This window comes from Colletotrichum aenigma, assembly GCF_013390185.1.
Source record: "Colletotrichum aenigma strain Cg56 chromosome Unknown KSG_Cg56_contig01, whole genome shotgun sequence".
Lineage (NCBI taxonomy): Eukaryota > Fungi > Ascomycota > Sordariomycetes > Glomerellales > Glomerellaceae > Colletotrichum > Colletotrichum aenigma.
This window is the reverse complement of record NW_023500907.1, coordinates 4299371-4312886: the sequence shown is the minus strand read 5'-3', so window position 1 is coordinate 4312886 and position 13516 is coordinate 4299371. Positions and strand designations below refer to the sequence as shown.

General features: G+C 53.2%; 6 protein-coding genes across 6 annotated transcripts; 2 read left to right on the top strand and 4 right to left on the bottom strand.

Annotated features, from left to right (window-relative positions):
* Positions 1-1278: 1278 nt before the first annotated feature.
* Positions 1279-2226, bottom strand: CGCA056_v001123 (UPF0655 protein; the record flags this gene model as incomplete). Its single annotated transcript, XM_037316384.1, has 1 exon — positions 1279-2226. The coding sequence occupies one exon, from the start codon at positions 2224-2226 to the stop codon at positions 1279-1281; it is 948 nt and encodes a 315-aa protein (XP_037185503.1).
* Positions 2227-2600: 374 nt separating this feature from the next.
* tfg2 (Transcription initiation factor IIF subunit beta) lies at positions 2601-3871 on the bottom strand (the record flags this gene model as incomplete). Its single annotated transcript, XM_037316383.1, has 4 exons — positions 2601-2951; positions 3009-3211; positions 3260-3533; positions 3596-3871. 4 exons carry the CDS (start codon positions 3869-3871, stop codon positions 2601-2603), a joined length of 1104 nt encoding a protein of 367 aa, XP_037185424.1.
* A 930-nt stretch (positions 3872-4801) lies between these two features.
* ELA1 (Elongin-A) lies at positions 4802-6043 on the top strand (the record flags this gene model as incomplete). The annotated part of the gene is made up of 1 exon (XM_037316382.1): positions 4802-6043. One exon carries the CDS (start codon positions 4802-4804, stop codon positions 6041-6043), a length of 1242 nt encoding a protein of 413 aa, XP_037185505.1.
* A 1655-nt stretch (positions 6044-7698) lies between these two features.
* Positions 7699-8782, bottom strand: PHB2 (Prohibitin-2; the record flags this gene model as incomplete). The annotated part of the gene is made up of 3 exons (XM_037316381.1): positions 7699-8019; positions 8081-8436; positions 8524-8782. 3 exons carry the CDS (start codon positions 8780-8782, stop codon positions 7699-7701), a joined length of 936 nt encoding a protein of 311 aa, XP_037185426.1.
* Positions 8783-9589: 807 nt separating this feature from the next.
* yoaA-0 (putative N-acetyltransferase YoaA) lies at positions 9590-10174 on the top strand (the record flags this gene model as incomplete). The annotated part of the gene is made up of 1 exon (XM_037316380.1): positions 9590-10174. The coding sequence occupies one exon, from the start codon at positions 9590-9592 to the stop codon at positions 10172-10174; it is 585 nt and encodes a 194-aa protein (XP_037184614.1).
* A 375-nt stretch (positions 10175-10549) lies between these two features.
* On the bottom strand, positions 10550-12849 carry treh (Trehalase; the record flags this gene model as incomplete). The annotated part of the gene is made up of 4 exons (XM_037316379.1): positions 10550-11771; positions 11834-12133; positions 12190-12549; positions 12671-12849. 4 exons carry the CDS (start codon positions 12847-12849, stop codon positions 10550-10552), a joined length of 2061 nt encoding a protein of 686 aa, XP_037184613.1.
* Positions 12850-13516: the final 667 nt, after the last annotated feature.

Here is a 13516-nt window from a genome sequence, read left to right as displayed (position 1 = left end):
CTCTTCCATCGTTGAGGAGACAATCGCGTTTCGAAATTGGATTTAGGCACCACTTCCTAGGGTCACTTTGAAAAGAGGAGTTCTGGGCCGCCAGATCAGCTTCCTGATTCATGGGTCTAGTGCGACCGAGAGCGGCGCAGACAAAAGTGAAGCGGACAAAAGAAACGGCAGCACGTTGGATTGGATGAGGTTTTGGGATAATCTAAGGGGGGTCGAGGAATTCAGGTGTTTCCCAATGCAGGAGCCGATCTAAGAAATGTCTTCCCGGATGTGGTCAGACAGAATAACGTCTCTATTAAAGAGCCTGGGGCTTTGAGCAAAAGAAACTAGAGGCGGGAGGGCCGATGTGGTATAGAACTCGTGAGTTCTCTTCTTCTACTTGTTCTCGTTACATTAGTTGATAAAATAACGCTACGGCTTGGGAAAGTACTACAAGAATATTGACTATTTGATTTCCAAGTTCATACCGGATACGCATGTGCTAGCAACGTGCTCTATGTCCGCAGACAAAGCAAGGTTCATACCGTTAACATATCTATAGGTACTTAGACATCATGTGAATTATCGGCCGTATCATCAGAAGTAGGGGCTCCTGAAGAACCAAGGTCGGAAGTAACATCATCCGAAGAATCGATCAAGGAGTCTTGCATCGAAGAACCAGCAGTGTCTCGGGAGCCCTCACGCCCCTCCCGAAGCTCCTTGAGAGCCTGTTTTGTACGCAATTGAAGTTCATCCAGCTTTCGACATTTTTCGCAGTCGGAGTCCAGCCGCAGAGTCTGAAGTGAATGGGCGTTCTTTGTAGTGCACTCTAGACCACGCTTGCCAGACAAGAAGTCTTGTTGGACTTCGCAATAAGCCATCTTTCGCCCATATATCGTATGCTTACATTCGTATATAGCCAGTCGATAGTAGCACATGATGGCTGTTTCCCTAACTCCTCGGAACTGTACGATATGCTAGTGTTTGTCGGGGTGTAAGTAGGTGCTTTTGCATGTGTATGGCGGATGGGACCTAGAGTTGAGAGGTGGATGTAGCACTGTACTTATATGCACAGCGGCGGTCCCAAACAGCATGAAATTCAAGAACAAAGGAGTATTTTCTAGGTGGTCTTCGATGACAAGGAGATGATATTGAACAATGTCGTATCCTGGAGAAAAATAATCAGATGTTTGTCTCGACAATCCGGACAAAGGACCCATAGGACCCTGTGTCGACGCAATGTTGTCATAGATTACAGCTCTGCTCGACAACCACGAAAGACAGACATCATTCAGCCTTTCAACTTGCTGAGAGGAACCCACTTTGCAATACGTCATGGAATGCCGAAGTCCAAACGATCTTGTCCACCTCGCGACAATCCTGAACCCGGGGAACGTCGTATCCCAGCCTCGTTAGAGTCGTCATCAAACCAGAGTCTGGCGTCGAAGTCACCACAACCCCGCGCGTCTCCAATAGGCATTCCAGATCAGATGTCGAGTCGCCAAAATAAACGAGCCCCTTGGCATTGTCAACTCCCTGACGAGCTGCCAGCGCCCGCAAAGCCCGCAGCTTGTCATCACAGGTCGTCAAGATAGTTTCCCGCCCCGATGGACCGAGGACTTCCGGACCGGAGATCGAACCGTCTATTTCAATATCGTTGGCGACCACGTCAAATTCATACGCAGACAGCACGCCCTTGATGAAGGATCTCGACCAGTTGATCGAGACCACCGAGACAGGCCAATGGTTCTGCTTGGCAGTGTCCATTAGCTTCGCGAAACCGTCCCGAAGCTTTACCCGCCCTTCCTGACGAGCAGCATCTCCGGATTTCATGAGTTCCCCCCTGCTGATGTTCTTGAAAATGCCGGACCGTTCAACGCGGTGCACTGAGCGTAGCTCGACTTCTCTGAGACCACGCAGGTAGCTGAGCTCTTCCGAGAGGGTAAGCCGACCGTCTGCCGCAGGTTTGTAGGCCGAAACGTGGTCGACGTGATCTTGGTTGTAGTCCTCAAGAATCTGCCGCCATGCTGCCGACAGATCCAAGCCGCGCTGTCGCTGGAAGTGAAGACCGACCTCAGCGATGGTCCCGATCGTGTCCTTGGTAGTGATGGTTCCGTCAAAGTCCAACACTAAGTTGACTTGTCGGTGAAACATGAGTCGAGCTGACAGCGTCGAAACGCGACGTATGGAGACGTTCAATGTTCGTTGAATGTTTACGCGGTTCAGGTGAACCCTCAGGTGAAGCATGCTTGGTGCAGGTTTGTAGAGGCGAGGACAGTTCGCGGGCTGACGAGACACCTTTCCCCACTTGGAGACTGGCTATCCGGAGCCATGGCAACAAAAGAGGTCACGCAAGATTGGCGCCGCAGCAACAAAAATTAGGCTTCAAGCACAGGTCTGAATGAGTGGACTGTCCCTTGGGAAAATACGATGCGTCGATGCCATTCCCCGGTTTCTCCTAGCCCGAGTCCAAAAATAGCGATGCAAACCCTGCGACACGTCCACCAAGATCTAGTGTCCAGACGGGTATCAAAGTCCCGGTGACAAAATCCTCGCCGGATGATCATCTTGACAAACCCCAAACGCCGTGCAATGTATGAAAGCAATGTGATGAGCCGCGGTCAAGCACCAGGCACAACATCCTCCATGACCATCTCATCGTCATCGTCATCGGCTGCTGCCTCCTCTGGAGCTGTTTCGTTAGTTGCACCGGAAGCCATGCTCTTCATATGCTCTTGCAGCGACCACTCATTGGCGTGTATGCCAGACCGATTGAGAACCGCGATCTTCTCCAAAGTTTGTCGCAAGAAGGCTTCGGGCTGGTCAAATCTTGCCTTCAGAATAGACATCTTCCAGTACTCGTATTTTCTGAAAGCCTCCATGAGACCGTCCAAAAGCTGCTCCTCAGACATACGAGCCGAACGGTTTTCTGCCTTCTTCGGCTTTGTGGCCTTCATAGGAGCAGTCGTTTTCTAGAGGGTGTCAGCCGTAAGGAAAGGGAGTCGTAACCATGTAGAGCGGTGACTTACAATGAAGGAGCCGAACTTCTCGACAGCAGCGGCAGAACCGTGTTGAATGACGTTGTTTGCCGCCCGTTGCCCCATGATTTGGAGAGTGTGTTTGGGCTTCAACGCTTCCAACTGCTTCCGCTGCAAGATTGCCTGACTTTCGGCGTTATCTACCGGCTTGCATGCTAATTCATACTGGATCCTGGCGGCGATTTTTGTTTTTTCTGGGCCATGTTAGGACGCGCAAGTCGCTGTCTGGGGATTATACGGACTTGGGATCGCCTTGCGGTAATACGGTTGCCACCGGCCACGCTTCTCGAACGGCTTCTTTTCCACCTTTTCGTTCTTTGGGCGCAGGAATCGTGCCGGTATGCCTGCGTTGGCGGCGTCGTTGCGTGCCTTGGACTTGGCCTTGAAGCCAGGCAGATCCTCCTCGGAAAACACGAAAGTGCTGCGCGTAAGTTCCTTGCCCATTTCGAGATCGTACTCCTTCGGCATGAGTTGATGTTCAGGTCGGTTCGAGTTGAGAAGCATCTTGAACCGGTGCTGTAAAGGGCAGACACGTCAGGTTTGGCTACAGAGTGCACCGCAACGCGCCATTCACATACCTCGACAGCGCCATCGGGCCGAACCACATCCCACTGTCGCATTGTTCCGATCTCAATCTCAGCATCGTCTGGTAGACTGTCCCAGGCATCCCAGAGGTCTTTTGGGACGCGGGCTAAGTATGCTTGGCCAAAGGCACCCTGCTCGCTGTTGGGGTCGAAGAACTCGAGATCGCCGGCATCTTCGTACAAATCGTCCTCATCGAGAGGAGAGGCCGAAACAGCGTCGGGGTCGGGCTTGATGTATGGTTCTTGCTTGATGTATGTTGAATCCGCCATGGTGAGTTGTACCGCAGCCCCTGGAATTGTTCAAGTCGTGGCAGGTGCAGCGGATTTGCGAATGACGAAAGGCTATTGAAGCGAATCTAGGCACCCCTAGCTCCTGCTACCTAATAAGTGTGCCAAGGTGCTCTGCACCACCGTACCTTGAACAGCTGCCCGTACACAGGCGCGGGCGCGTGTGGCACCTGCTGGGGTCCGAAAGGGGATTAGCCTCTGGATCATGTGACGCGGGGAATGATATGGGAAGGTGCTCGAATGTGAATGACTGCCTCGCCGTCTTTTTAACAGTGAGTCCTGTTTTTTTTTTTCGTTTTTTCTTCCTGCTTGCGTTCCTTTTGGTACGTTGGGATTTTGCTGCCTGTGATGGTGAGGTTGCGGTCAAAGGACTTTCGATCGCGTCGGCACTTGGGCTTACGTATCGTCCACTGGCACAATTACGTACCTAAAGCCCCTACGTACCTAGGTATGGGTAGGTGACCTGGAGGCCAGCCGCAGCGGACCCGACCACTTAAAAAGCCCATGGACCCCACCATCAACCGCGCGCACACTGCAATCAGCCAGGGTTCGCCACTGCTGCCAGCGTCTTATGTGGCCGGGCCCATCCATTTCAACCTGGAAGGAAGGTCACCAGCTGCAACAATAAAAGTCCGGTCTGCGAATACCCGACGCTGAACATTACATCAGCCCTCCTTCCATTGTTGCAGGGCGCCTCGAGAGGCATCTCGCCTGGCTTGGAAACTCGCTGTATTGATCTGATTCACGATTCGAATGTCAACAATGAGACTTCTGCCTGTTTGTTCATCATCTATTGCACACTTCACCACGACGGCTCTACAGTCCGGCTAAGAAGAAGAAGAAGAAGAAGAAGAAGAAGAAGAAGAAGAAGAAGAAGAAGAAGAAGAAGAAGAAGAAGAAGAAGAAGAAATCATGCCAGGGCCCAAGTCACTTGCGGAGCTGTGCATTGCAGTATGCCAAAGACACATCACCGAGCTCAGCAGTGTTGGAAACAGCGATGCACTCCAATACCATCACGTCCGCGACATCCTCCTCCGAGTCACCAATCCCGCTCAGCTCCGCGAAATCGAACTAAACTCCCCACACATCCAAGGAGAAACATCCGAATTATGGCAACGCTTCATCAGAAGAGAGTTCCCGTCTGAGAGCCACGAAAAAAACTACGCGCCTAAGAATCCGACCAAGTGGTACAAGATTTACGAACGATATGCCGAGGAACGTCGAGAGTCACAGCAACAGGCCGAGGCTGAGCTGCGCGCAAGATTTCAAGGTCTCCAGCAAAAGAGAGACAACAATACTAGCCGCATTGTCGATCAGAGATACCTCCCGAAGCCTCCCAAGACCGGTCGCACCTTTGGGACCCGAGGACGAGGAGGCAAGGAGCTCCCAAGCTCCCTGAGTTTTGCCGCTGGCAGCCGATTGAAGACCACGAACGGCGCCAGCGTCATGAAGAAGGCCAGAAGAGAGGCAGCAGAGATCGCCGGCATAAGAAGCAGGCTTGCTGTTCCCACCGGCATGATCCGAGCACCTCGAGTCAATAAAGCACCGGCGTCCATGGCAAGCGAGCATCGCATCGCATCGCAGCCCATTTTCCGGCCTACATCCACCAGTTCCCGACCGCCTATGGCCTCAAAAACCACATATGTTTCCGACTCCTCGGATGAAGACGACGAGGGTGACCTTTTTGGCGATGAAGGATCTGGCAGAAAGCAGCGAAAGGCCACCTCATCTGGCTCAGGGTCCCCGGCAAACAACGGCCGCGACAGGGGAGCACTATCTGCGCAGCCGGGCACGCCATCGAAGGCATCCTCAAGAGATTACAGTGCACTCAGATCCTCGTCATCCGCCGTTATGTCCCACACCGCAGGGCTGAAGCGCGGTGGGGGTATCATGGGAAATGCACCTAAACCGAACAGTAACAATATCAGGATTGAGCGGCCGAAGCCAAAGCTGGAAACAGCCGGTCCTACGACCATGGAACCGCATCGGGCGCACAAGACTGCTGCTCAGCACAGCGGGCCCCAGTCACCTCCACCCCTCCCGGTATCCCTGGACGAGTTGCAACCGGTTCGGCCACTCATCGGTAATCAAGAGCTGCCGAAGAAGAGGAAAGCAGTTGACATATTCATGCCCAAGAAGAAGACGAGACGCTAAGCTTGAAGGACGGGAAAGCAAGGACAACATTGTAGAGATATTTGTATTGGCAAGGCGTTGGCCCATTGGCAAGGGACATCGCACCAGGATTTGTTTGGCGTTGGCAGGATGTGTTATATACCCTCTTGGTTCGAAAGGTCCCTTGGCCACCACTAGCTGAAGACTCTAGCTCGGACAAGACAGACTCGCACTATACTAGCATGATGGCAACTGCGACAAGACTTCTGATGATTACTACCTATTCCCTGTCGGTATACATGATGCGCAACTGGAATCCACGGCAAAATGATGCTTGCAGTGTGTGCTCTCCTCTAGGAGACTAGTTGCTGTCCAGCAAATAATGGTCTCGCCGACCACAGTCAGACAGACAGACGTTTTCGGCTGTAATGTATCGAGGGTGCGAGTCTTCAGGTTACTCCGTCGTCGGCTCGTTTGCATCGTGCTCTAACCAACTCACCGCCGATGGGTAAGAAGACGAAAGTTGGCGCGAGGCTCTGTCTTGACGAAAATCTTCAGCACATGTCGGAAGCCTTGCCACCTCGGAGAGCCAGCACGAGATGGAGGGTGGCGCCGGCCTCGAGGCCATACTCCGAAGCTGACTTATCATCGACCCTGTTATTTGATCGCACCAACTGTCAGTCATGCAACTAAGCCCAGAATTTTCAATGCTCTCGACCATGGCAACTACCTGGAATACTGCTTACATCTGCTTTCCACCGTAGATGAGTCTTTGTTGGACGGGCGGGATGCCCTCCTTCTCCTCGACCTTTTCCTTGATCTGCGAGACCTGCGTCCGAGTGTCAGTCTTGTGGTCGTCGTCATCCGTCTGAAGCGCTGCGAACCTTGTACTCGTTCTCGATGTCGAGCTCGATCTCCTTGCCGGTCAGCGTGCGCACCCTGGAGGTTGAAGCGTCAGCTCATGTGCGGTAACGGGGCGAGCAGGCATGCGCGCGCGAAGTCGAAGCGCGGGCACTCACTTGATCAACATTTTGAAAAGTTCAGACTGCTCGGTGTGTACTCTGAGAGTTTATTGTATTCGCGGGAAGGCTATATCGTCGCCTTTCTGTCGTGTTGTTGTATTTTGAGGTGTTGTTCTGCTTGTTGAATTGGTGACAATTGACGGTCGGAGGTCAAGCTCGCAGGCAGTAATAGCAGATGGGTAGTGGGGGAGGGGTGTTGGTCCAAGTGGTTTAATGTGGTACCTTGGTAAGGTAGCACCGAAGGTACCTAGTGTCACATACGTAGGGGCAGGGATGCGGGGCTTCCATCATTGCCGACCGGCGAACAGCCCCTACCATGAGCAGGCTACACGTTTGCCGTTAGCAACCCGACATTTGTGCCGTAATTACTTGTAGGAGAACTGCTTTCACAACAGAAGGCTATTTTCCCCATCGAGTCAGATAAAATCTCAGCTATACAGGCACTCATCGTATTGAGCCAGACTTCACTCTTCAAACTTGACGGATATCCACCCTGCATTGAGCAGTTTTCGTTGTGTTCACCTTACAATAACATAACCCCCCGGCCAATACTTGGGCGATTATGGGTGTAATCGAAGCTCTCAGCGGCGTTTTCTTCTTCTTCATTATAATACATATCCCATACTCGAGGATCGTAGGAATACAGTGGAGATTTGAAGCTGCGTTGCGGCCCCCTTATTTCTTCTCGCCGCCCTCGAATACGTTCAGACCCAGACCCTCTGAGTCGAGCAGCAGCCTGTTCTTGCTGCCCGCCTCTTGCAGCTGTGCGGCAATGGCACGGGCGTTCTCGATCTTCTTCAATTCAACATAGGCCTTGTTCTTCTTGATGGCATCTCCGATCAGCTCAGCGGAGCGAGCCTCACCCTGAGCCTTGACAACCATTGCCTGCTTCTCCTGGCGAGCCTTGTCGACCACGAATGCCGCACGCTGGGCTTCTTGCTGAGCGACTTGCTTCGCCTCGACGGCCGCTGTGAATTCGGGCGAGAAGGCAAGGTGCTAGGGGAGGGGCCAAAATTAGCTCTAGGAAGGACGTGCGGACATGGCCGGAAAGACATACCGTCAATGAGACGTCGTCCAGGAGAATGTTGAAGCGCGCAGCTCTGCGGGAAAGGTTCTCGCGAACCAACTTTGCAACCATCTCTCTCTGAGTGATAAGCTGGCTGGCATTGAACTGGGCAACGACACTCTTCAGAACTTCGTTGACGATGGAGGGCAGAACCCTCTCGTCGTAGTCAGTACCCAGGGTACGGTAGATCTGAGGGAGGGCCTTGATATCTGGCCTGGACAGAACACGGCAGGTGATGTTGACCATCTGCAAATCCTTCGTTCCGGTGAGGGAGGCGACGTTTCTCGGCTTCGCGCGGACATCATAGGTGACGGGGGTCTCGAACCAAGGGACAATGAAGTGGGTTCCTGAAGACGTTATCTGTGTTAGCCCACTGCGCAAGCAAGATTGAGGGCCGGATCGTTTCGGGCAATACGAGGATGCCAGCTACTCACCTTCGCTGTAAATTTCCTTGCTCACACCACTTAACCTCCGGTACTTGATCGCTCTGTGTCCTCCGTCGACGTTGAACAGCGCATTCTGGGCAAGAATCGCGGCGCCTCCAAGAAGGAAAATACCACCCAGTCCCATTCCCAGGCCGCGAGGACCTCCCGGCATGCCGCCGCCTCCGAAACCTCCTCGCTTTTGCTGTTGCTGGGCCACCTGCCTCAAGCGCTCGTAGGCCTCCTCCATGGGGCTCCTTCCTCCAGACATGGCGAACGGAAGGTCTGGTCGTCGGACGGAATCTAGCGCAAAATCGTAATCGAGTAGGTCGTTCGGCGTGGTGGAACGAGCGAGCGTGATTGCTGCAGCTCACGGAAAGCTGGCGATGGTGGAGCTTTGTCAGTCTTCAACGTCACGGTCGTCTTGCGGAGCTCGAAAATTGAAGTTGGCCGGTGCTTTCGGCAACCACCACCTCGCGTCGCAGGCTGCGCCCACTGGCACCAACTGTCAGCCACCTGAGGCACCCACCTTACCTTGGGACAAGGAAACCAAGCCCAGGTGCCTTGGTCCCCTCCTCCACTGTAGCCGTCATTAACTCCGCGGGGCACAGACCATACCCGCCGCCTGGCCCTCAGGTCAGGTCACCATCTGGCGGGTACCGCACCGCCAGGTGGCAGGTCCCAAGACGACACCCAAGGCCAAGGTACGGAACGACTTGCAGTCGTTTTTCTCGCTCTCTGTCTCTCAGTTGACAACCGGCTTGTCCCCGCTCTTCAACAATACGCTGTAGCCGCAGCCAACATGCCATTGGACTTCTCTCGTGATTCCTGCATCAAGGCCGCACACGCACTTAACCCCTGCAACAGCTAACCGCCGTATCTTTACCGAAGTGCTAACTCCCTTTGGACCTTAGCCCACCAGATGCAGACCAAATGCGGAGGATTTTGTTTACCTGACCTCGATTCGCAATGTGCTGTGGGTTTGCTTGATGTGAGGCTCTTCTCACCGTCGACTCATATATCCTCTTGTCTTTAGTCTCAGAACTCCGAGTTGCTCTTCCCCGTCCAGTCAACAAGGATGGCAGCAACACAGACCATCTCAGACCTCAATGCTGCCCCTGGGACCGAATCGGTAATATCAACCAAACGGCTTCTGATTCGCCCCAACACCTTCGCCGACGCCGCAGTCATGGCCCGCGGGGCGAATAACGTCAAGATCGCGGCCAACATGCGCAATACTTTCCCCTCCCCTTACCTCCTTGAGCACGCCGAAGGCTGGCTCGCCATGTGTGCCAAAGATCCGGGAAATAGTTTCGCCATCTGCAGGGTGGACGACGGCGCCTATGTTGGCAACATCGGTGTCATCCGCGGCAATGACGTACAGTATCGCACCTGGGACGTGGGTTATTGGGTTGCGGAAGACTATTGGGGAAACGGGTACGCGAGCGAGGCTCTGCCTGCCTTTTGCAAGTTTTGCTTCGAAAGCAACCCATCTCTGCTCAGGTTGGAGGCCTCAGCCTACAGTTCCAACGTGGCCAGTCGCAGAGTTCTTGAAAAGTCGGGGTGGACATACGAAGGTGCCAAGCGACAGGCCGTCGAGAAGAATGGGCAGGTGCTGGACTTGGTACTGTTCTCGATTCTTAGACATGAGGCCGTACGGTGAACGCCCCTACTTGCCGAAGTGGGCAAGTTGGAGGGTTCGATCACACCATGTACATGCAACTGCTCAAGGCGGTTGAAGGGGCCTAGGACCACACATGCCTTAAATATGGTACGGTTGAGTAATTGATGAAAAGTGTACAACGACGACAACTGTTTGTTGGATTCATTGAGGAAAGTGAGATCACCTCGTGCGCGGTGAAGGTGGGCACAACACAAGGCGGTGGCGGCTGCGTTAGGTCAGAGTAGAAACAGCACCGTCTCATTATCATTATCATATTGTCTCGTGTAGAGGAAACAAAAAAGGTGAACCATCATCCCGGCACAGTCGTGGGCCGCCATGGGAGGGGAAAAGCCAACGGCAAAGGTACTACCTAATTTAAGCCCTCTTATTTGCGTCCGCCTCGGCTGCTGACATGGCTACGCGCCGGCCAAACTTCTTAGTCCAAGCAGCATCGAAGTAATCAAGTTCAACGGCGCGAGGCGGCATGCTCCTCTTGCCAGTGTGAGCATTGTCTGCCGTGAGGTTGCCGCATTCTGGACGGGTCAGGTTATTGCCGAACGCGTCAAGTGTCCAGAGCAACACGCCGTTCGTCCATCCAAACCCCTCCACAACCTCATACTCTCCTCCACCTCCCCGAGCATTGGTCGAATTATCCGCATACTTCTCAAACATGGTGCCAACCAACTTCGCACTGAGGCCCGGTTCCTGGGCTAGTTCGCTCGTGGAACCGCCAGTCGCTCGCCAAGTACAAAACGTGGAATCCAAGTATCGCTGTCCCAGGCGAAGAGCCAGGCTCTGGACATCGCGGTAGGCAGGGTCTGATTCCCCAAATGTCGGCGGGGTATTTAGCAATCCTTGCATCAGGATGTGCATCAGGGGTGGCCACACATTCCGTTGATCCCATTGTTGCCCGGTCTTCAAGTTGGTTGCGGGTATGCCGCCAGGTTGGAGCTCCAAGTACTTTTCAACACGCTCATAAGCTACCTTGACGGCGTAGGGATTGCTCCTCAAATGATCCGGGGCGGCACCGGTCCAGAACGGATAGAACTGCGCAACAGAGAATACAACTTGCTGGTCTTTCTCTGCAGTCTTCGTCTCGATTTCGCTAGCGTCGTCATCTCTGGGAGTGTAAATGTTTTGAGCACTTGATGTGGTGTTGTAGTCGAAGTAGCTGTGCAAAGTTGAGTTCCACATTAAGTCATACATGGCCTGGCTTCGGTTACTGGCCAGCTGTTTCCAAGCAGCTGCCCCGGTGGCGTTGTTTGTGGAGTTGAGGAGGCTTGCGATGGTCACCTCGTTCCAGTAGAGGATGGCATTTAGTCCGACTGGCACCGTCCCGATTACGTTTAAAGATCTCAGGGGAAAGTATACGTCTTTCGCTGCATCTTCGGGTCGGGCGAGCCATCGGGAAGTGTAATCCCATCCGCTTTCGGCTCCGCTTGCCAGGTTACGATATAAGGTGGCCTTCTCGCTCTCATTAAGGGGCTGCATCTCGGGGTAAATGATACCGCTAGATGCATAGTACGAGGTGTTGGACGCCGTGATATAGTCTTCTCTGTACGACTCTGGCCTTGGCTGGGTGTTGTTCACGTTGTAACTTGATCAGCCATGTTAGCAGCCTTGTCCGCGTCTACGGTTCTTAACTTCTTTAAAACTTACTCATTGAGACGATATGTCGTTCCATTCTTGTTGACCTCTATAGTTCTGTTGACCATCCAGAAGTCATGTTCTTTGATTAACAAGGGAATGGCTCGTTCTAGAATACTCGAGTCGTTGGTGTGCTGGACATAGAGATGGACCATTTGTGTCAGCAACGGAGGCTGAGATCGGTTCAGATAATAAATTCTCCCGCCATTTGGCACGAAGCCAAAACGGTCGACCAAGTCCAGGAAATTCTCAATCATGTTCCTGGAGATTTCGACAAAACTGCCGCCGGTACGGAGCAGACCCTCCATGATCCTGGTTCGATTCATCAGCAGTTGAATAGTCGTGGTAGAAATCAAAGGAGACCAAACCAGTAAGAGTCCCAATAGTATGCCTCTCTGAAACGGCCACCAGCAACAACGAACGTGCGGTTGAGTGGGATGAAGGAGGTGGGACAGTTAGTGCAGTTGCCCGCGGGATTCTCGTACTTGCGCGTCAGGTCCGACCAAATATCGATGACCTTGTTGGCGAACTCCTTGATTACGGTATCATTGATCTTGTTTAGAAACTTGGGGTCTGGCCGCAGTAAATCCTTTGAAACCGCCTTGAGCTCATCACCGGCGCCAGCGAAGTTTTTTTTGATGAAGTTCAAGAGCTCCGTATTGTTGCTCAGAGGTTTTGTGAGATTGTCGAATGCTGCTTGGATCTCTTCCATGGTCTTGACGGCGGGCCTGAGGGAGGTGTCAGAGATCACAGGCGGCTCGAGATAGCGTAGAGCCGATGAGCAAGGTAAGCCAGACCAGCCATTACTGGCAAGGTGCCTCAGGGTGCAGAGAAGCGCTCGGCACTTACATGTCAACAAAAGTCTTGGAGTCTGAGAATGGCCGCGCCAGTTGGATTTGCTTCAGAATTTCCCCATGACAATAGATTGGCGAATCGCACGGAGCGACGTCAGATCCATTGTGATAGAGACCTTGGCAGACTTGTGCGAAAGCAGCAAGCACTGCCAGGCATAGAGCAAGGAGCGTCATCGAGTCTTGCGAAGCTTCCGGACCTTATACAACAAATGTGACGATGCCAGAGAAGCGCAGCGAGGTGGGTGAGCGGGACTACGCAGACTTCGGATGAAGAGGTCCACGGAAGGGTATATAAAGTATGTCCGAGATAGAATACACAGGGCGAACCGCGATCGGCACAAAGTGCCTGCCTGCCAGTGAATGAAAAGGGAAAGGGACGCGGAACATGAAGGCGTGGGCGGGGCCACGGGCGCTTGGACGGGTTCGTTGCTGCTTTTGATCGTCAATACCAGTGCCCAAAGTGCTCCGAAGTGCAAGAAGGCAGACCCGGAGAAGCGGGGGGAGTTGGCAGGGATTCGGGGCAGAGGCAAGGTTTTCCAGGATGCCTAGCAATGTGACGAGACGAGATGATTCCAGTCATAAATTGGCTCGACAACAGCATGGTTCGACACGTTGGACGCCACAACTAAGACCATTGAGCATTGCATCAATCTTTTGGGCTTGCCTGCAGACACCGTCCTCTTCGTACGTTCTGGGCATGGAAGGTGCCGCAGAAGAGCCGGTATGAGAACGTCATTAGACCGATTGGCACAGCCTTTCCCGGACAAGACGAGTGGGTGATACTTTTCGTATGTCATTGCACTGCAACATTTCGTTGTGACGTCAGCCAGGACCAAGAAAC